Source organism: Protopterus annectens, chromosome 13.part0 (genome assembly GCF_019279795.1).
Source record: "Protopterus annectens isolate FY-2018-M chromosome 13.part0, PAN1.0, whole genome shotgun sequence".
Classification (NCBI taxonomy): Eukaryota; Metazoa; Chordata; order Ceratodontiformes; family Protopteridae; genus Protopterus; species Protopterus annectens.
Window position 1 is genome coordinate 1016778068 of NC_056747.1, and position 22965 is coordinate 1016801032.

General features: G+C 46.2%; 1 protein-coding gene across 2 annotated transcripts in view; it reads left to right on the forward strand.

The window, feature by feature from the left end:
• WIPF2 (WAS/WASL interacting protein family member 2) overlaps positions 1-22193 on the forward strand; it is a 950999-nt gene extending 928806 nt beyond the window's left edge. For both annotated transcript variants that reach the window (XM_044055015.1, XM_044055016.1), the window contains one exon: positions 19195-22193. In XM_044055015.1, the coding sequence (XP_043910950.1) occupies positions 19195-19235 (41 nt within the window). In that variant the 3' untranslated portion in view covers positions 19236-22193. The remainder of the gene's footprint in view (positions 1-19194) is intronic.
• The last annotated feature ends 772 nt before the right edge of the window (positions 22194-22965 follow it).

Below are 22965 nucleotides of genomic sequence, written 5' to 3' on the forward strand. Positions count from 1 at the left end.
GTCTAAGGATACCAAGATATCTGGATTCAAGAAGTGTGACTCGTGCTGTCAGAAGATTTCTCTGACAGACGGTCACACTTCTTGTGTGTATTGTTTGGGCCCTCTGCACCTGCAGGACTCTTGTTCCATCTGTCATGCTTTTAGCCCGAGTCCTGAAGGAACGCAGAAATAAGCTCATTCTAAGGGGCTTATTAAAGCCCGAAGGTTCTCCTACCAAGCCTCTGCCAGGAAAACCTTCTAAGCCAGCCAAACCGTCTGCTCCAGGTCTGGAGCCGGCGCCGAGTGGACCACCTTCTGCCTCGTCTGTTCCGGCTAGAACCGATGCATTGAGGCCTCTGTCGGCTCCGACTTTGGTATCGGAGCCGTCTCCAAGCCGAAAGCATTCCCGATCTCTTTCATTGGAGTCGGTCAGGTCGGCTCCGAAGTCCCCTTTGTTGTCGGAACGGAGCCATAGGTCTCACTCCTCTAGATCTTCCAGGCTTTCGGACCACGACCTCAAGAGGGTAGTCAGTAGGCTTTTGAAGTCGCAGGCGCTCGCCCAGTTATTGCATAGCCCGTCTCAGCAGACAGAGGCTTCCCCAACACCTGCTCCAGTTCCTCCTCCGACTATTCCTTCGAGCTCAGAGCCGGAGGCCGTCGGGGTTGGTACCGTGGGGGCGTCTGAACCGATTCCACCCTTATTGGTTCCTTCGTCGGCTCCGATCCCTTCATTGGCTCCATCCTTGGAGGGATCTGGGTGCCGGGACACCCTCGTCTGTTCCGAGGGGACGAGTGGCATCGGACCCTTGTCTGACCCTGATGTTCTTCATCTCACATTGCTGCAGTCCTTACATATGGGTAGTCCGCTGTCCTTGGTCGGCCCGAATACCAAAGTATTAGGCTGACGTCGGTCATGGGCGCTCAGATCTGACATCAGAGCGTCAGGGTATAAAAGCGCATGACCGACGTCATATCCTCAGTCTTTTTTGCCGCATGGTCCGATGCAGAAGCAGCATTGCAAGTGCCGTTCGGCGTTCTGAAATTTTCGTATTCTGAGTTTCAGACCGAAACCAAGTTGGGCTAAGTACCCCGTTGGGGAATATTTTTGTTTTTTCTTGCCTCAGTTAATTCCGGATGTCTAAGTGAATAATTGTATTTCTTGTGGGAAACCGATACCGCATAGGGATTATCACTCTCTTTGCATTCCTTGTTTGGGACCGGACCACGACGTAGTCTGGTGTCGGTTTTGTGCTAGATTTAATAAGCGCACTATAAAAAGAAGGTTAGATTGTGCTAGGTTAGTCTTTGGTAAGCGGTGTAATTATAATATGCCGTCGGATCCTCCGGCCGCTTCCACGAAGAAGCGCAAAGACAAATCCTTGAAACCTAGACAGGTTGATTCGTCCGTTTCAGACGCCGGTCCTGCAGAAACTACAGTGGAGCAGGTGGATCCGGCTGAAGTTTCTGTTGAGTCTCAGGGGGAAACTTTGATTTTGCAGGATGTGGCCTCCCAGGAGTCAGGTCAAGCTGAAGGGGCCTCTCAGGTTACTGTTCTCCCTTCTATGCCTAAGGTGGTTAGGCCTTCTGCTACTATTTCTAAGGCTTCTTCTAAGGGCAGGTCTGAGCACATGCTTAAAATGGCAGAAGATATGATTACTTTAATTAGAGGTTCTATGCCCCCTCCTGATAAGAGGCCCAGGGTGGAGCCAGAGTTGGAAAGTTTGGATCAGGCCTCAGATGACTCAGACTCTTCTGCTGAAGATATTCAAGATTTTCCCCCTTATTCGGATTCTGATGCAGAGGATTCCACTCCTTCTGCTTCTCCTCCAGAGGATTTTTCATTTTCAGAAACTCTGCATTCCATGAGGGAGCATTTTAAGTGGGAAGGACAGGATTTCTCTGATTCACGGAAGAGGCTTAGGGAATTCTTGTTTTTACCACAGCATAGACCCTTGGCTATACCTCCTGTTTTGGATGTTGTTCAAGATGTTTTCTCGGAGGCTTCCCTTAATCCAGATTCTTTGCCTCCTGCACCAGTTAAACCGGACAGGTATTACAGGGTGCCTGAGGCTCATAAATATCTGTATAAGAGTCCTAGGGCGGACCCAGAAACTATTACGTCAGGGGCCTAAGGGTGTTAGAGCTTCTGTTGTAAAGAATCCGGTTCCTCTAGATAAGGAAGCTAGAGCTTTGGATAGATGGGGTAAGAAGGTGTATACCTCTTCTACTTTAGCAATGAGGGCTTTAAATTGCCAGTTTCATATGTTGAAATATATACCAAATGAACCATGAAGCCAGGAATCCAGGACAACTTTCAGAACAGTCCTTGGTCAAGTCTGATTGTTTCTTAAACACAACCTTGTCTTTGCTTTGGCTCATTAGCAGCAGGACAAAATAACTGCTTGCTCACACGGTGTGAGCAAGCAGTTATTTTGTCCTGCTGCTAATGAGCCAAAGCAAAGACAAGGTTGTGTTTAAGAAACAATCAGACTTGACCAAGGACTGTTCTGAAAGTTGTCCTGGATTCCTGGCTTCATGGTTCATTTGGTATATTAATCAACAGTTTGGCTAGCTACTTTTTGTCTTTTGTTCATATGTTGAAATATCAGAATTTCCTCCTTTCTCAGCTAAAATCTAAAGTGGATGCTTTGGCAGAGGGCATAGAGTGTAAAGAATTGCAGGATTTAGTACATGTCTCTGAACAGGTGGGTAAGCATTCTTTGCAGTGTGGTTTTGATGCTGTACAGGCCTCTTCTAGGGTGGCTGCCACTGGTTCAGTTCTTCGTAGGCACGCCTGGCTTAAGGATCAGAATTTGTCCGAGCATGTTAAAACTAGAATTCTGGATGCCCCTTTACAGTCTGAAGTTTTGTTTGGTCCCCCTGTGGAGTCGGTTTTGAAGAAAATGGAAGACAAGGCTAAGTCCATGCAGACTGTTAAAGATTTTTTGCAGGTGCAACCTCCAAAGTTTAGTAGAAATTGGCCTACTAAGGGGTGGACCTACCCTTCTTCTGATTCTCAGTCTAGGGGTAGATCTAGACGTGGCAGGGGCAGAGCTCACAGTACATTCAGGCCTAGAACTTGGAGTTCACCTGCACAATCTGCAGGTGAGGGCAGGGGCCAGTCCTTTCGTAAACAGGCCCAATGACCTGCATTTTCAGCTGCCAGATTCTTCTTCCCTGGCAGCTCCTTTGGGAGGAAAGTTAGCACTCTTCAAGCAAAACTGGCGTTTAGTCACCCAGGACAAATGGGTATTGGACATTATAAATCGAGGCTACAAGTTCTGTTTCCATACATTGCCTCCTTTCAAAGGCATGCCAGACGTTCCTCCTCGGCAAAGGATAGAGGCTCACAAGCAGATTTCTTTACTTCTTCAAATAGGAGCTATACAGCCAGTTCCTCTGTCAGAAGTGGGACTAGGATTTTATTCTCGCCTGTTTCTAGTACCAAAGAAAGGGAACACGTGGAGACCAATTTTGGATTTATCTATCCTCAACACTTATCTGGACATTCCAAAGTTCAAAATGCTGACGTTACAACAGCTTTTACCTCTGTTGGGAAAAGATCACTGGATGGTAACTCTGGATCTCAAAGAGGCTTATCTTCATGTTCCTATCAGGCCCAGTTGCAGGAGGTACCTGCGTTTTTGGGCTGGAAATTTACATTATCAGTTCTCTGCATTGCCCTTTGGCTTATCTACTGCGCCCAGAGTGTTCACAAAGGTTCTGGCTCCAGTGATAGCCTTTTTCAGGTTAAGAGGAATACAGATTTATCCTTATTTGGACGATTGCCTGATTATTGCACAGCACAAAGACGAACTTCTGCATTATCTACAGTATGTGATGGTAGTGTTAAGATGCCTAGGGTATTCTGTGAACGAAACAAAGTCCAGTCTAGTACCCTCTCAGGACATGTGCTTTCTGGGTGTGAGACTGAATACAGCTTCCCAGATGGCCTTTTTGACCCCGGACAAACAAAGAAGCCTTTCTCTTTATTTCCATCAAATGTTTCTACAGTCCAGGCTGACTGCAAGGACAGTCCTTCAAGCCTTGGGGTTCATGGCATCTTGTATTCTGGTGCTTCCCAATGCCAAACTGCATATGAGGAAGCTTCAGTGGTATCTCAAAAATGTATGAACACAACACTGCCAAGATCTAGACACTGTCATTCAGATAATACCTTGTATTCAGAAATAATTTTTGTGGTGGGCTCAGGAATGTCACCTAAACAAGGGACTCTCTGTGACCCGACCAGAGGCGAGTCAGATTCTAACGACAGATGCCTCGGACAAGGCTTGGGGAGCACACCTCAATGGAAAATGGGTGCAAGACACGTGGCCTGTCAGACTTCAACATTTGCATGTCAACTTGAAGGAGATGTTAGCAGTCCAATTTGCATTGATGGCTTTCAAGGATTTACTTCACCCAGGACAGGTGTTGATTCAAACAGACAACACTACTGTCATGTGGTACATCAATAAGCAAGGGGGAACCCATTCGGACCCTCTTTGCAGGCAAGCGATGATTTTGTGGGAGACTGCTCTCAGTTTACACCTCAATCTTCAGGCAAGGTTTCTACCAGGAGCACAGAACTCCTTAGCGGATGTGTTGAGCAGACAAATTGTGGATCCTCACGAGTGGAAACTGGATCCTCATGTGTTTCAAAAGTTGACAGTGTTATGGGGGACTCCAGACATAGATCTGTTCGCTTCTCCACTAAATTACCAGTTGCCAAAGTTTTGCACAAAAATGTTTCATCCCACAGCTTGGAAGGTGGATGCTCTATCATTCAGTTGGAGCAATCTTCATGTCTATGCCTTTCCACCTCTGCCTCTCATTCCCAAGGTACTCCTGAAGGCCAGAATAGACAAGCCATCCATGATTCTGATAGCGCCAGATTGGCCTCGACAGCACTGGTACCCACTACTGAGGAGTTTGGTAGGAGCCTCCATGGCCTCTGCCTTTGATTCCGCATCTTTTGTCTCAGGAGGGCAATCACTTCCTCAATGTCAAGATTCAGTCTCTGCATCTCACAGCCTGGCATATTCTGTTTTAGACCCTGGAGGGTCTCAGCTTCCACAACAAGTTTTGAATGTTATTTTGGAGGCCAGAAGGCCTAGTACAAGGAAAGTTTACGCTGATAAATGGAGGAGATTTTTCTTTGGAGCAAAGCGAAGGACTTTGATGTTTCCAAGCCTGATTTAAGTGTTTCTCTTCAATATCTTACTGAGTTATTGGACAAGGGTTTGTCTGTCTCCTCGATAAAGGTTCATGCTGCAGCCATTTCTGCTCACTATGACTGTGACCCTCCTTTATTTTCCCATCCTTTGTTTAAGCAATTTCTTAGAGGGGCAAAGAACATAAGACCGCCACGTAGAGCTCCTACCCCTGCTTGGGATCTCAATTTTGTGTTGGAAAAGCTTACTCTACAACCTTTTGAGCCGGCAGCTACTGCCGAAGTTAAAGTATTTATCATGGAAGACTGCTTTTTGTTGGCCATTACCTCTGCAAGAAGGGTTTCTGAATTACAGGCCCTTATGGCAGTGGAACCTTTCCTGATTTTTCATAAGGATAGGGTATCTTTGCACTAATCCTTCCTTTATGCCTAAAGTGGTTTCTAGTGTGGCCTTGAACCAAACAATTCATTTGCCTACTTTTTATGCAAACCCCAAAATAAAGGGAGAAGATTTTGCATACTTTGGATATTCACAGGCAGTTACGTTATTATTTGAGCAGAACCAAGGGTTCAGGCAGTCTCAGCAGTTGTTTGTTTCTTTTGCTTTGGGTTCTCAGGGAAAACCTGTTTCAAAACAAACTATTTCTAAATGGATTGGGTTTTGTATTTCTTTCTGTTATTCCCATCATGGTAAGGAGATTCCGGCTGGAATCAGACCTCATTCCACTAGAGCTACTGCCACTTCTACTGCCTTTCTAAGGGGTAGCTACAAAGATATTTTGGAAGCAGCCACTTGGAGTTCAGTACATACTTTTTCCAAGCATTACCACCTTCCTCTTTATTCTAAGTCTAGGGCTGGATTTGCCACTGCAGTATTACAGGGCATTTTAGCAGCCCCTAATGCTTTATGATTTTGCCATCCTCCCTTTACCTCTGCTTTGGGATTCTACCCATATGTAAGGACTGCAGCAATGTGAGATGAAGAACATAGTACAGTTTTGTACCTACCATAAATGTAGATGTTCGAAGATCCACATTGCTGCAGTCCAATTTACCCTCCCTCCTTCCCCTCTGTAGTTTGGCATGGTTATATGGTTTGGGTGATGGTTGTTGTTGGGCATGTTTTTGGGAGGTATCCTGTTTTTGGGCTGTGGCCTTTCTTTTTAGGGCCTTCTGACATCCGGGGCAAGAAAAGACTGAGGATATGACGTCGGTCATGCGCTTTTATACCCTGACGCTCTGATGTCAGATCTGAGCGCCCATGACCGACGTCAGCCTAATACTTTGGTATTCGGGCCGACCGAGGACAGCGGACTACCCATATGTAAGGACTGCAGCAATGTGGATCTTCGAACATCTACATTTATGGTAGGTACAAAACTGTACTTTCTCCCTCTCGGAGCATCGGCGCAGGTGAGATCAGCCTCGGAGCCGTCCCTCTCGGTGCCGGGAGGAGCTCTCATCCCTTCGGTGCTGGGTCCCTCTTCCCTGCCTGATAGGGGGCGCCTTTGAGGTCATGAGGAGCGTGCTGGTTCCTATACCGGCGCCACGGTCGGCCCCATCGGCCCCTCCTTCCATGGGGCCTGCTTCGGCCTCTGCCTACCCTCCTGAACCCAAACGTGGAGAACCAACGCTCCAGGTCACCCCATTGGGCGTATCCTCCTCTTCTGAGGCCGCCCCTGATCCTGTGGGGGAGCCCCCTCTGAAGAGGACATGTAAGAGGAAGCATGTGGACTCCCCGGAGTCAGTGACATGTGACACCGACCTGGATGATTCGGAAGGATCCCCAAGGTCCCCCTCTGAGGAGGTCTCATTTTCTGACATTCTAGAGATCCTTAAACAGAGGGGGGGAACTGGTTTGCCCTCAACCCTTCCGAGGACGAGTCGGTGTACCTGGATGCATTCGGTTCTCGCCCTTTCACCTCCTGGGTGTCCCCGCTTTTCGACCCACTCATGGAGGTGGTGGCTCGGAAGGCATGGACTGCTCCGGATACTATGGAACCAACTCCCCGGGGGCCCACTAAATTTATAACAGCCCCTTCGGACAAACAGTTTCTCACTAAGGGCGTCCCCGTTGATGCCATGGTGGTGGCGGCGGCCACTAAGAAGGAGTTGGCTGACCCTTCAGTTCCTGTCCATCCTCCTAATAAGGAATCTAGGACTATGGATAGGTACGGCAAGCGGATGTTTTCTTCAGCGACCTTCACCATGCGTTTGCTGAATTATTTGTGCCATTTCACCTGTCTTCAGAGAGACCTTCTCAAAGAACTAGGTGATACCTTACAGGACCCATCAGCTGTGGGGGTTTCAGGAAAAGATAAAATCCCAGCTGGGGACCCTGAACTCTATTGTAAACTCCTCCATGTGGCTCATTTCTTATGCTGCTGATGGAGTGAGTAGGGCTGCAGGCGCAGGCGTTGCTCTGAGACACGCCCGGATGCGGCTTTGCAACTTTGCTGACCCCTTCAAGGCGTACTTCACTAACACCCCCTTTGACGGTTCTGCTTTGTTTGGACCTCAAGTGAAGGATAAATTGACCAGGTGCGAGCAGGAAGGCAAGACCCTCTCTGCCGTGGGAGTCCGTTTTTCCACCCCTTCTAGACCATACCCTAAGGGTCAAAAGGGTGGAAAAATGTGGTTCCGGAAACCACAAGGAGTACTGCCTGATGCACGTGGTGAGCTTCCCTCCAGAGGCAGAGGAGGGAACAATAATAGGCGTCACCCTAGGGGCAGGGGGGGGTCCACAAAATCAGGGTAGCAGAGAATCTTTCTCTGACAAACCCTTACAGCACCCCTGAGGAGCTGCCCGACTGTCCACCTTTGGAGGCAGTCGGGGGAAGACTATCACTGTACCCAGAAGCCTGGCATTCCCTCACGCAAGACAAATGGGTACGGTCGATCATATCCGAGGGTTACAAAATTCCCTTTATTCATACCCCACATCAGCCAAAAGGGCCCTTCCAGACATTCCACCCGGTCTGAGAGATCAAGCAGCACTAGAAATTTCAAAGCTGCTAAGAAAAAGGGCCGTCCAGCCAGTCCCAGCAGACCAACAAAGATCCGGAATCTACTCCAAGTTCTTTTTGGTACCAAAAAAGACAGGGGACTGGAGACCTATATTGGATCTCAGCAGGCTGAACAAGTTGGTTCAAAGAACGAAGTTCCGGATGGTCAAGCTACAGTCCATTCTACCCTTTCTGGGTCAGGACAATTGGATGTGCTCTATAGACCTTCAGGATGCGTACTACCATATCAAGATGAACAGGCGCTCCAGAAGGTTTCTCCGCTTCCAGCTGGGAGCCAGTCACTACCAATTCAGAGCCTATCCCTTTGGCCTCACCACAGCCCCCAGGGTGTTTACCAAATGCATGGCAGTGGTTGCGGCTCACCTGAGACGACAAGGATTCCAGGTGTTTCCATATTTAGACTGGCTCCTTACTGCCACCACCAGGCACCAACTACTCCAATCCAGAGATTACACTGTACAAACGTGCAACGCGCTAGGCATCTCTATAAATTTAGAAAAGTCTGCCTTATCAGTCTATTACCTTCATAGGCGCAGTTTTAAACACGGTGGAACTGTCAGCAAAATTACCTACACAAAGAGTTTCAGACATTCGCAGCCATGTTCAGATCCTACTACAGGAGAGCAGGGTACAAGCCAGATTTATACTAAAAACACTTGGTCTCATGGCAGCAGCAATCACTTTACTCCCCCTAGCTCGTTTTCATATGCGGATCCTGCAGTGGATGCTGTTTTCCCAGTGGTCCTTTCAACAGCTCCCCATGTCGCACAACATTCTAATCACTCAGTCATGCAAAAGACACCTCTCTTGGTGGATGGTCTCCCCTCAGGTACTCCAGGGCAGACCTGTTGTTCTTCCTCCTCCTGTTGCCACTGTGACAACGGATGCCTCCGTGATCGGGTGGGAGGGGCATTTTCAGGGCAGGACAGTCCAGGGCACTTGGCAACCCTTCGAATGCCACCTGCACATAAATGTCTTGGAAATGAGAGCGGTACTTTTAGCGTTGCAGGCCCTTCAGGACTCTCTACCCTCTGTGACTATTGCGGTTCAGACAGACAATATGTCTGTAGTGTGGTACATCAACAAGCAGGGCGGAACCAGGTCCTACCACCTATGTCGGGGAAGCACTCAGACTTTGGCAGTGGGCGATCTCTTCTCAACGGTTTCTGGTAGCAACGCATATTCCCGGGAAGTCCAACGTCATAGCGGACAGACTGAGCAGGGCCATTCTCATGCCCTACGAGTGGTCTCTCAACCAGCTAGTAGCGGAAAAAATATTCAGAAGGTGGGGTCAACCTTGTGACCTTTACGCAACCCCTCAAAACAGCAAGTGTCAAGACTTCTTCACCCTCTTCCCTCTCCCAGGTCTCGCCTCCCAGAGACGCTCTAGTCCACGATTGGCCCGGGGTCTTCTGTATGCCTTTCCCCCATTTCCCTTAATTACTCAGTCCAGAAAGCAACTGCCTTGAGATCCAGAATGATCCTCATTGCCCCTTACTGGCCTCGACAAATTTGGTGTCCATTCCTGCAACGTTACTGGAAACAGCCCTGGCATCTGTACCCAGTTCCAGATCTTCTGACCCATCAGTCGGGCGGGCTGCATCAATCCCTTCGATCTCTCAACCTCACAGCTTGGTTGCTCCACTTCCAACCCTGGCCAGGCTTCCTTTAATCTCTGTCAGTTCGTGACATTATCCTCGCTTCTCACAAGTCTACTACTAGAAAGACTTATGCTAGCAAATGGAAGCGTTTCTCTGTTTGGGCAGGGCAAAAACAAGTGGACCCCTTTACAGCTCCTGTCCAAACAGTTCTTGAGTTTTTGGCAGAACTTTTTCAAATGGGCTCTTCCTCAGCCACCATTAGAGTCCAGCTGGCGACTATTGCCAATTTCCATGTTGGCTTGTCAGAGACTAGCATTATGTCCCACAATCTTTGCAAAGCTTTTCTAAAAGGAACTCTCTCTTACTTAGGCCCCCGGTAAAAGATCCTCCCCCACTGTGGGACCTAAACTTGGTACTGTCGTCCTTAATTCTCCCTCATTAATTCTCCCTCCTTTTGAGCCAGCGGCTTCCTGTTTGTTAAAATTGCTCTCATGGAAAACACTCTTCTTAGTAGCTATCACCTCAGCAAGAAGGGTGTCGGTACTTCAAGCACTTTGTGTTCGCCCTCCTTACCTTGTTTTTCACAAAGATAGAGTCTCACTTAGAACTAATCCTTCATTTTTACCCAAAGTACTCTGAGAAAAATCTGAATCAGACCATCGATCTTCCTGTTTTCTTCCCAAATTATACCGATAGAGCTGAATGAAAGTTACATTGTTTGGATGTTCACCGTCAATTAGGTTTCCACCTGGATAAAACTAAGCAGATGAGGAATTCAGACCAGCTCTTCCTGTCTTACGCGGAAGGGAAGCAAGGCCTCCCAGTTTCCAAGGTAACCTTGTCCAGATGGTTGACTTCTCTTATTATGTTAATTTATCAATTGAGGCATAAGGAGCTCCCTTCTAAGCCTAGAGCTCATTCAAACAGAGCACTAGCTTCTTCAGTAGCTCTTCAGGCAAGGTTGCCAATGGATTCCATTTGTGCACCGGCCACTTGGGCCTCTCCTCATACCTTCATTTCTCATTACAAACTGGACATGGCCTCCAGAAGTCGGGCTGATTTTTGGTTCCACCGTACTCGAGCCTGTTCCATTGAGCCACCCAGGACTAAGGTGCTAAGGATGCTGTGCCATCCAGCAAGAATGAAGGCGAGATTGACAACTTAACATTGAGAAGTTATGTACTTACCATAACGTTCCATGTTAGTTGTCTTCTTCTCGCCTTCTTTCTTGCGTCCCACCCTCCATCACCCTAGCCTGGAAAGACCTAGAGTATCTTGTGAGATGTTTTTTGTCACCAGAGTTATCTCCTCACTAGCTCTCTTGCTTCCTTTTTGGTAGCCCTTGTAAGGGATATATGTAGAAGAGGATATATATACATATGCTTAGATAGATATCTTCTCTATTGTGGGACATTTATGTCCATAGTGTTAGCTATCAAATGAGATCTGGGTATAGGACGCCTAGCATTATGGGACATAGTATAGCCTCGAGCCGGTGAAAAATAGCTCTCAAGCTTTGGTAATAGGCCGAGTCGGAGCCGAGGTTCAGCTCCGAATCCATCCAGCAAGAAAGAAGGCGAGAAGACAACTAACATGGAACGTTATGGTAAGTACATAACTTCTCATTCTGGTTGCTTGAGAGTTACTATTAAAAGTAGACCTAATGCTGTACCCTATATACTATTTGTTTGGTTTGACTTGTTCTCAGGTTGGGGAGAGGGAACTTATTCCTATCTTCCTTTTTAAAACTCTAAAAACGTAAGGTATGTTTCTCCAGGGGAAAACCAAAAGTGCAACACATGAAAATTCTACTGTATTTCTTCAGTTTTTTTTTTTTTTTTTTTTTGCCGGTTGCTTGAGTTCGGGTTAACGAAGAGTTTACTGTATCCAGTTAGTGCATATACTATTTTTGTAAATTTTGCTGAGGCCTTCATTTCTGTTAACCATAGATGTTATGTGATCCTATCTCGCCTACATTCTGTACTGATGGGTTCGGAGCTGATCCTCGGCTCCGACTAGGCACGCTATACTATAGAACAAAGTCTCTTATTGGCTGAGCTATCCCACATCCCAGGATGCACCACCACTGCTTCCCCAGATCTCATTTGCCGCTTCACAGCAAAGACGTGGTCTCGGACTTGGCTGAGCTAAGTGTCTATTTTCTTCACAAATTTCTGTCAGAAATTTTTGATTAACCCCAAAAGCTGTTTTAACAGCTGTCATTGTTGTGTGGCTGATTTTTGATTACGTTTTTTGTGGTAAATTTGTCTTTTATTGGAGGGAAAGGATCCCGTTTAAGTTAGAGGGGCCTTGCCCTCGCGCGTGAGTTATATATTTAGTGCAAGTCTTACTGTAGTGTTATTGTTGGTCAGGTATCCCGTTTTCAGTTAGAGGGGTCTTGCCCTTATTTGCCTTTCTTGACAAGTTTTTGGAGAAAGTTTCTCTTTTTGGTTGTAGTGTTTGGGAGTCAATATGTCGAAAGAGCACAGGCCATCTGGGTTCAAGAAGTGCTCTAAATGCAGCTACATAATGTCCATAACGGACGATCACTCTGTGTGTGTATTGTTTAGGCCCTAAACACCTTCAGGAGTCTTGCAGCGTTTGTCACGCATTTTCCTCCCGGGTCCTCCAAGAGAGGAAAAACAAATTGATTGTAAAAGGGCTTATTAAACCTACTTTTGAGGAGGCTTTATCTTCTTCCTCTTCTCCCTCGAAGAAAAAGAAATAGTCGGCTCCGACCAGCCCGTCTGAACCGGCCACAAAGAAATCTCGGCAGGCTTCTCCATCGGCTCCACGGACTTCGGAGCCGATGAGAGTTGCCCGCTCAGACACTTCCCCTTCGGCGCCGAAGTCCACTTCGGCACCGAGGGAAATTGCAATGGTTATGGAGTCTCCCTCGGCACTGATATTGATCGAGACTATTCGGAGCCGGTCCCCCAGTCCTTCGGAACCGGTGGAGAAGTCGACTCGAACCCGTTCGATCTCTTCTCGGTCTTTGAGGATGTCTGATTCGGACATTGACAGGGTACTTCAAAGGCTGTTTCAGTCTCCAGTCTTCCAAAAGTTAGTTTCGGCTCCAGCCCAATCGGCTCTGGAGCTGATTGCCCACCCTGTGGTTTTGGTTCCTCCTCCAACAGCCTCGGCACCGTTGGAGTCTGTGCTGGTGGAGCCAATGGAGGTTTTCGGGTCGGCTCCGACCCTTACTCCAACCCCGACCTTCGGGTCGGAGTTCGTTACACGGACCTCCTCGGTCGGCCCCGGGGGTGACGCTTCGGGACCGATGTTTTCGGTTCCGAGCCTCCCTCTCGGTGCGTCGGCTGCGGGAGTGCCGTCTACTGTTATGGCCTCGGGGATCGGACCTTCCCAGGACTCTGGGGGTCCGGCCTTCGGGGCCATCAGGAGTGCTTTGGCCAAATCTTCCTTGGCCACCTCCACCATTTCACCGTCACCTTCCCTTGGCACGGAGACTGGTTCCTTTGTAGTCCCCCTGTCTGAAGACAGCAGAGCCCTGGGGCCTGAGGTCACCCCCATTGGGGTTTCCCCCCTTCCTGAAGGTCCATCCGAAGTGTCTTCGGAGGAACCTCCAAGGAAGAGACAGTGCAAGATGAAGCACGTCGACTCCTCTGATGAGTCTCTCACCTCGGACACCGACCTCGATGATGCGGAGGGGTCCCCCAAGTCGTCCTCGGATGATGTCTCCTTTGTGGACATCTTAGAAATCCTGAAGCGAGGGACTGGCAATCCAAACCCCCTTCCGCTGAGGAGTCTGTATTCCTCAAGGCCTTCGGGGCTCAGCCCTCCGCCTCCTGGGTGTCTCCGCCCTTCGATGAGCTTCTGGATTTGATCTCTCGAAGGGCGTGGGAGCACCCGGATTCTGTGGAACCGGTGCCAGCTCGCCCGAATAAATTTCTTTCAGCCCCCCCCCCCTGAAAAGGACTTCCTCTCCAAAGGTGTGGCCGTAGATGCCCTGGTGGTGGCATCTGCTACCCAGCAAGATGTGGCAGAGGCTTCGACGTCCTTCCATCCTCCTAATAAAGAGTCCAGGAGCATGGATCGGTATGGGAAGCGCACCCTTACTTCAGCAGCCTTTACTTTAAGGTCTCTGAATTATCTGACGCACTTCACCAGACTTCAGAGGGATCTGTTCAAGGACCTTTCAGATACCCTCTCTGGTAACCTACCTGAGCAGTTGGCCCAGACTGTTAGCTCTCAGTTGGCTACTCTATCATCGATATCGAACTTGTCCATGAGGCTCATTTCGTATGCAGCCGAGGGGGTGAGTAGAACGGCGGGTACAGGGGTTGCTCTACGGAGACAAGCCTGGCTCCGCCTGTGTCATTTTGCGGAGGCCTTCAAGTCTTCCTTTGCCGACGCTCCCTTTGATGGGTAACTCTTTGTTTGGACCCAAGGTAAAGAACACCTTGACCCGCTGTGAACAAGAGGGTAAGACTTTGACTGCCGTAGGGGCACGGTTTTCCACTCTCTTCCGGCCTTATCCCAAGGCTAGAAGAGGGGGGAAAATGTGGTTCCATAAATCTCAAAAGACTTACCCCTCACAGCAGGACGATTCCCCTTCTAGAGGCAGAGGAGGGGAAAATTTTTCAGGAAGACGCCGTCCCAGAGGCGGCAGAGGCCCCCGCAACACTGGAGACCGCGAGTTCTTTCGTGGCTCCTCAACCTTCCAGCATCCCTGAAGGATTGCCCGACTGCGTAGCTCCGGAGCCAGTCGGGGGTCGTTTTTCGAGGCACCTAAAGGCCTGGGAGAATATCACTCAGGACCGATGGGTGCTCCGAATCATCGCCGGAGGATATGTCATCCCTTTTTCACAATCCCCCCCGCCATCCAGAAAAATCCCGGACCCACCACCCAGTCAACGGGATCTTGCAGCCATCGAAATCTCAAAGCTGCTTCAAAAAGGAGTCATCCAAGCGGTCCCCGTAGGCCAGACCAGATTAGGGACTTACTCAAAATTCTTTTTGGTGCCAAAAAAGACCGGGGACTTGAGGCCCATTTTGGATCTCAGCAAGCTAAATCGATCAGTCAAGAAGTCCAAGTTCCAGATGGTCACCTTGCAATCCATTCTCCCGCTACTGGAGAAAGGTGTTTGGATGTGCTCCATAGATCTCAAGGACGCCTATTATCACATCCTGATAGATCAGGTGTCCAGGAGACATTTGTGCTTCAGCCTGGGAGACGGTCATTTCCAGTTCCGTGCACTGCCCTTTGGTCTCACCACAGCCCCCAGGGTGTTCACCAAATGTTTGGCGGTGGTGACTGCTCACCTGAGGAGTCTAGGATTCCAGGTGTTTCCATATCTAGATGACTGGCTCCTAACTGCCACCTCCAGGTATCTACTCTTACAGAACCTAGCAGCCACTATATCTCTAGGCAACTCCCTAGGAATCACCTTCAATTGGGCAAAGTCTGTGTTGCTGCCATCTCAGCGCATACGGTTTATCGGAGTAGAGATAGATTCAAAGCAAATGCGGGTCTATCTTCCTACAGAGAGGATAGAAACATTACAGTCTCAAGTTCGAGCCTTGCTTCTCAAACGCCGAGCCCCAGCCAGGATGGTCCTACAGCTGTTAGGTTCCATGTCGGCCACCGTTCTCCTAGTCCCCCTGGCAAGATTACATGAGGATTCTCCAGTGGCTCCTGTCAGTCCAATGGTCTTATCAGGATCTCCCTCTGTCACCTCATTCGGATCACGGAGACGTGCAAGCAGGACCTTCGTTGGTGGCTTCTTTCCTCCAACCTGGATCAGGGGCGACCCTTCGTTCCACCACCTCCAGTGGCCACATTGACTACGGACGCCTCCCAGACGGGGTGGGGGGGGACATTACCTGGGCAGGTCAGTCCAAGGCAATTGGAATTCCAATGAGAGTCTCCTCCACATCAACATACTGGAAATGAGGGTGGTGCTTCTATCTGTGCAAGCACTACACGATTACCTCCCTCCGGGCGTGATTGCCATTCAGTCCGACAACTGTCAGTAGTCTGGTACCTGAACAAGCAGGGAGGGACCAGATCCTACCCCCTTTGCAGAGAGGCCATGAAAGTATGGGACTGGGCGGTTGCAACCAAACGTTTTCTGGTAATGACACATATTCCTGGGAGATCCAATGTAATAGCCGACGGACTGAGCAGAACTATTCTCTCCCCTCACGAGTGGTCTCTGAACGACACAGTGGCAACTCAGATTTTCAGAAGATGGGGAACTCCTTGTTGCGACCTTTTCGCGACCCCACTCAACGCGAAATGCCAGCAGTTCTTCTCTCTCACCCCAGTTCCGGGGGAGATTCCCAAGGACGCCCTAGTCCAACCTTGGCCCACCGGCCTGCTATACGCCTTTCCACCGTTTCCCCTTCTTCCCAAGGTGATCCAGAAGGCGATTCACTTGGGGAGCAAGATGATTTTAGTTGCCCCATACTGGCCTCGTCAAGTCTGGTTCACCTGTCTTCGGAAATATGCACTGGGACGGTCCATGGTTTCTGGATCAGGTTCCGGATCTCTTGATCCATCAGTCGGGACAACATCATTAGTCCCTTCACTCGTTGAGGTTAACAGCTTGGCTCCTCCTCTTCCGACCATAGTCAGGAACCATGCTTTGAACCCCGGAAGTCATACATATCTTGTCCTCGGCCCACAAGACTTCTACTAGAAAAATGTATCACAGCAAATGGAAGAGATTTGCTATTTGGGCCCAACTCCGGGGATTAGATCCCATAACTGTCCCGGTGTCAGAGGTTCTGAAGTTTTTAGCTTCTCTATTCAATCAAGGTAATTGGCAGCTATTTCCAATTTTCATGAAACTATAGACCCACCTTTGATGAGCAACAAGTTGTGTAAAGCCTTCATGAAAGGTGCTGGGCTGCTACGACCTCCGATTTCTCATCCCGCTCCACCGTGGGATCTTAATGTGGTGTTAGGTGCTTTGACCTCTTCCCCCTTCGAACCGGCAGCAACTTGTGACTTGAAATTTCTTTCTTGAAAGACTGCTTTTTTGGTTGCACTTACATCAGCCAGAAGAGTTTTGGAACTTCAAGCCCTATGTGTCAAACCACCGTACCTGGTTTTTCCACAAGGATAGAGTATCCCTCAGGCATCCTTTGTTCCTAAGGTTTGTTCCAGTTTTTGTCTGCAACAGTCATTGGAACTTCCAGTTTTCTTCCCAAAGTACTCAAACAGAGCGGAATACATCTTCCACACATTGGATGTTCACAGGCAATTGCGCTTCTATTTAGATAGGACGCACCAAACACGGAAAACAGATCAGTTGTTTGTGTCCTTTTCGGACAATAAATTGGGCAAAGCCGTCACGAAGGTCACTATTGCCAAGTGGATCAGAGACTGTATCAGTCATACTTACTTCCTTTCTAGTAAAGAGCTTACAACCACAGTGAAAGCTCATTCTACAAGGGCTATGGCTACTTCAACAGCATTTCATTCTAAGCTTGCCATTAGTGACATTTGTGCTGTGGCTACGTGGTCTTCTCCTCACACCTTCATTTCTCATTACAAATTGGATGTGGCATCTCGGAGGCGAGCTTCCTTCTGTTCCAGTGTTCTCAGGAGTGTTTTCCAGTGAGCCACCCAGTAATCAGGTGCTAGGGACGCTGTCCCATCAGTACAGAATGTAGGCGAGATAGGATCACATAACATCTTTTAGTTATGTACTTACCATAACTTTAGATGTTTGGGATCCATCTCGCCTACATTCCTAATAACCCACCCTCCTTCCCCCTGCCTTGAAGATCAGAAGAGACCGGACGGTTCGAGTTTAGCCGTTTCATCTTGAAACATCTGGCAATATTATATCAACAGTCTGTGTGTATGCATGTGTGCGAACAAACAAGATCTGGGGAAGCAGTGGTGGTGCATCCTGGGATGTGGGATAGCTCAGCCAATAAGAGACTTTGTTCTATAGTATAGCGTGCCGAGTCGGAGCCGAGGATCGGCTCCGAACCCATCAGTACAGATTGTAGGCGAGATGGATCCCAACCATCTAAAGTTATGGTAAGTACATAACTAAAAGATTCCTCCTATGCAAGCAAGAGAGTATTGGACTGTAGGGTTTGGATAACCAGTTTCATTATTAGTTGACCCCCCCCCAAAAAAAAAATATATTGGCACTGACCTGACCTTTCAATACCCATGGTTGTACTGTGGACCGTGGGACTTAATCCATTACCCCAGTCTGTTGTTTAGGGGTAGGCTCCTTCTGCCTACCCTTGTATGGGTAGTTTAACATTTTTGCATTCCTTGTCGTCAGTTGCTAAACTAACAAAACCACAGACAAATCTGTTTAGGGTACAACAGTGTAGGACATTGTATCACATTGCTGTCAATACTGAGAAGTCTCTTTGGAATATCTTTGGGGGTTAAAGACTGTGACAGTGAATGGCAGCGACAATTACAGGAGGCTCTGGCTAGAAACTGCATATATTTAATTTACCAAGGATTTTTGTTGCACACCCGCGTATCATTTTAAAAAGGCAGCTCAAGTTCACACTGTGGACATCTTTTTAATTAGTTGAGAATTTCGTAAGGTCAGTTTTTTTTTTTTTTTTTTTTTTTTTTTATTTGGAGGTAGGCAAAGCTAATTGAGAAAGGAGTCCTGATGACCTACTTCAAATGCAGGTTGCGTATATCTGCTGCTTTGTCTGTAAGCAACCTCAAGACCTTGCCTGTTCCTGGGAGGTAAGGTAGCTAATTTTTTATGTCCAATTCTATACTAAAGCCACGTATTTTCTTTTCTCCCTGAGGGGGGCTATATTGGTTACCTGTCCAAGAAAAAGTGAGGAGTGGATTGTGTCTGTGCCAGCACTCCACAACTGTTGATCAAGGACGTGCTACAGCCTGCCAGTGCATAGAAGGAAGTCAGTATTAGACCCACATTGCTTGTAAGGTCACTTTTCTGAGTGAGCGCCTTCATTTTTCCATGTTTCTTCACCTATATATAAGGCAGGAAATAAGGTGCGCCTTGCTGACTTTCTGGCATTCAAGATGGGCACTGCAACTTTTGTGAATAAGAAAAGATTTTTAGCTGATTGAATTATTTGCTTTGTGTCTAAAAATATCCATAAGAATATATTCCTTTAATCTGATTTTAAAAAAGTCAAAGGAGTACTGTGAGGAAGATGGTATATAAATGCAGTCGGAACTTACGTAACAGGTAGGTGTTATAGTTGATGCAAGACAGCAGTAATCACTTGCAGCTTGGAAACATTTTTTCTCAGTTTAAAATGTTGATTAATTTATTGTCTGTAACTATTCTAGGCAGTCCTCATGAGTGGTGAAAAGGTGCCCTGTTGTACAGTTAACTAGTAATAGAAAATAATAGTAAAAAGGTGGTTGCGAGTAGCAATTCTATGCTCGTTTTGAGGTTTAGTCACTTTTATTTTTCTTCCCTAGCTACACGTGGAGCACCTCCATTACCACCATTGGCCAGATGAATTTTGAACCTGTTCAGTATCATCAGCCCAATCGTTCTATGTTTGAGAAGGAAGAAGTTTGCTCCTTCAGAGAATTTCACCTTTGGAAAACCTGCATGGAAGAAAAATCAGTGCAAGAATTTTTTTTCCAAATCCATTGTCTCCCTCTATGCATTTTGTTGTGGAACTTTGGTGGTACAGGCCCAGCAGAATGCCTTGAGATAGTCCTCCATTTTACTTGCATCTGCCAACATTTTTTTTTCCTTTGGAATGAAACTGAATCTAATTTGTATTGCTCAGACGTTTTATATTTAATGTGTTAAAAAACATGAATCCCTTCCCTGATCGAAAAGCAGCTGTACTAGTACTGTATCAGAGTATACCACTTTTGCCACCATAGCCATTTTGTGTACACAGAAGCTTTTTGCACCAGATGTTGACTGCTGTCTAAATGTTAGAATGTTAATGTTGACATTTTGGAACCTTTTCTAGAGAACTGAGATTCCATATTGAACAATTTATTAGAGAAGAGTGAAAAAGGAGGTTTAAATGTTTGCTGTGTAGTTCTGGACTTTTAATTTATCAGCTTGTGATCCACACAGAACTGATCCCAAAGGAAGAATTGATGGTACAGTGAAGTAATAATGTGGGTGGTTAAGGAAAACGGAAGTTTTTTTTTGCCAACTCTGAGGACATTAAACAGGAGAAACGGTTTAACAATATTTAAAAAGTGATGAATTATGTTAGAGATGCAAAAGCAAGGAGCTCTTTCCTTTTTTGAGTTAAGATCAGATACATTTTCACAGCTGCAGCATCTAAGGGAATTAATTATGTGGTTAATGTCAGATCAGGGAACCACTTTACAAAAAAGGGTGTGGCAGTGCCCTTAATGCAAGTCAGACTATCACTGCAGACAGTACTTGAAATTCTGCTGCTTTCTAAAAGACCTGGAGTCACACTGTTGTGAACCAAAATGCCAAAAAGGCCTTGTGTGTTTTCCTTTTGTTGTGCAGTGTGATTGATTCCTTTAAGTGAAAGATACATTTGTGAAAGCTTGCTCCCTAATGTTCACTTTCATGGATCATGTGATCTGGCACTGTAATCTCTTCCCTGTTGGTCTTGAAGCCATATGTTCGTTGTGTGGTTTGGCCATCTGATTTCATTATGATCTCTTAAACTGTTAATAATCCAGTGTCTAACTGGTTTTTGCCTTACACCCTACTTGCATTATATTGTTTTTGGTACAAAATTTTATTGTAATGTGTATATTTTACTCAAGTAATGGGAATATGGTATTCATAGTTCTTAATCTGTTTTGTATATTGTACAAAGTACTTGTAATATAGAATTAGGGTGGGCCTGATGCAAGGATATTTAGGAATTCGTCTCACCTTTAAAACTGTTCTTTTCTGTTGTCATGGAAGTTTTTTTATGTTAAGGGTGGTGGCACTCATGTTGAGGGACACCTCCCACTTTGTTGTTTTGAGAAAATAGTTTGCCTAGCGCTGCTAGGGGAAATTTAAGCAGAATGCATTGCATTCTGCAGCCCTTTTAACATGGCTTCCTTAACAATACCTGGAATCTTTTGTGAATCTGGAAAGTCTGTACAGCTATGTAAAAAGCATTCCTTCAAGTTCTGGGCCAAAGCACTTTTTGTGTGTGTGTGTTGCCTGTTTTGTGTGTTTTGAATTGAATGCAACTTGGTGCATTGACAGTTTATAAGAATCCAATACTCTTAATTTCTGAACACTGTTATGGACACACTTTTTTGTTAGCGTATTATGTTGTGTAAGTACGGTTAAACAAAACTGATCTTTAGTTCATTGTTTAGAGAATGTCATTTTATGTGTAGCTGCTAATTCTGGTATTGGCTAAAACACTAGAAAAAGGGATAGTGAATTATCTGTTTGACTTTACATACACAATTGGCAAATGTTCAAGTAAATTGTCCTTTATGTATTTCTAGATGTTAACAAAAATCTGAGCCTGTCCACAAACACTAGTGAAAAGAAAAACTAGTTGTAGTTTTATTTGCACTAGCCTGTGTGTCATAGGGTCTTTGAACATTCATTAGAGCTCCTTTGTGACCAATTGGAAATTGTTCTGATCACTCAGTGTAAAAAAGTGCTGCATTTAAAACTGAAATGTATGAATATGTTGTCTTCCACATCTTTGTAATTTCTCCCAAAAAAGTGTACCTACATATACTCAACAGATTTGCAGCTGTGCTGCCTTGCAGTGTCCTCATCACCAAGTCAGCAACATGCAGATATGCACACACAGCTTCATAGGTCTGGGTTGAATTACAACAGATTTTCTTATCACAGGAGTATTTGCAGGTAATGAATGTATTCTGAAGAGTTCAAGATCCTCTATTTACTAGGCATATTTATGCTGATTGTGATGGTGATTAAATATGTGAAGAGAGTCTTAAACACCAGAGTTCCTGTGTATTTAGTTAGCCTCCGTGTTTGTTTGAAACTTATTTGCATCATTTTTTCTTTCCTGCTTAGTTTGCATTTTTCACATAGTGACCCAAGTGGTATTGTGGAAATTAAAATTTAAAGCCCTGTCCAAAAAGAAAATCATCTTGAAAAGTTGGAGTGATATTTGGAAATATGAAAAGTTATATGGTATTTGGGAGTAGCAGTCATGCATTTGAGTAAACATGCTTACTTTTTCCTACCCTTTTATATTTTTTGTTTGATTGTACACAGCAGTAGTGTTCAGTTACAGAAGACAAGCATTTCCTAGGTCAAAGTTTACAGACCTTTTTGTAAATGCATGTTCAAAAGACCCTAAGATCCAGGCAAGAAACTTGCTTTTCTGTTGAAAAGATCCTTCTATTTGTATGTGTCAAGTATGGTTTTAATCAAGAGCAACTGTTTTATGAATGTAGTCTGAAAAAGGTGTTTTGTTGGGAAGTGTTTTTTGATTGCTGATTCCAATAAAAGACAGTTTTATCAGTCTTAGCCGAAAGACCAGTTGTGCATTCTAATTGGAAAAACTGGGGCATCATAAATTTGCTGGGGAGATGACTGAAGTGCTTGGTAGTAAGCCATCAGTCTGTAGCTAATTTAATTTAGAGGTGAACTGGATATGTTCCAGGGTCCAAAATTTTGACAGCAAATGGTTCAATTGCATGTTCATTTGGTAGCAGATGGACAAGTTAACAGGTAATAGTCCTGTCTCATTTTCGGTATTAAGCAGGATTTCTAGCTGCATTTAAAGAACCAGGTACCTCTAGAAGGTCAAATTGTTTACTGCATGTGATAGGGGAAATTGAATGACAAATGCAACAGTTTAAGTTTCGCTTGTCATGCACATCCTTCAGAAGTTATGCTGAAACATATTCAGGGTTACCTCAGACACAGTGCAGATGTCTGTGTCATTTTGGAATTGGCAGCAGTTTAGTTTTTATACACCTTTCAAAATATGTGGTGATCTTTCTGTTTCACTGTTGCAGTCATGACATTTGGGTTATCTGCTTGCAGTAGCCCTCAGTCGGCCTGAAAAGTCTTGGGTCCTGCGTCGGTTGCTGTCTCTTCTTCCGTGACGTCAAGGGTAGAAAACATGCAGCCGACGCCATTACATCAGTCTTTCTTGCCGTGCGGTGCCCGAAGCAGAAGCAGTTCGCAAGTGCCGGTTGGCCAACTCCTGAAATTTTCGTTTTTGAGTTTCAGAGCCGAAGTCTTCAACTAAAAGCTTAGTACCCCGTTGGGGAAACTTTTTCTTGCTCTTAACCGATGTC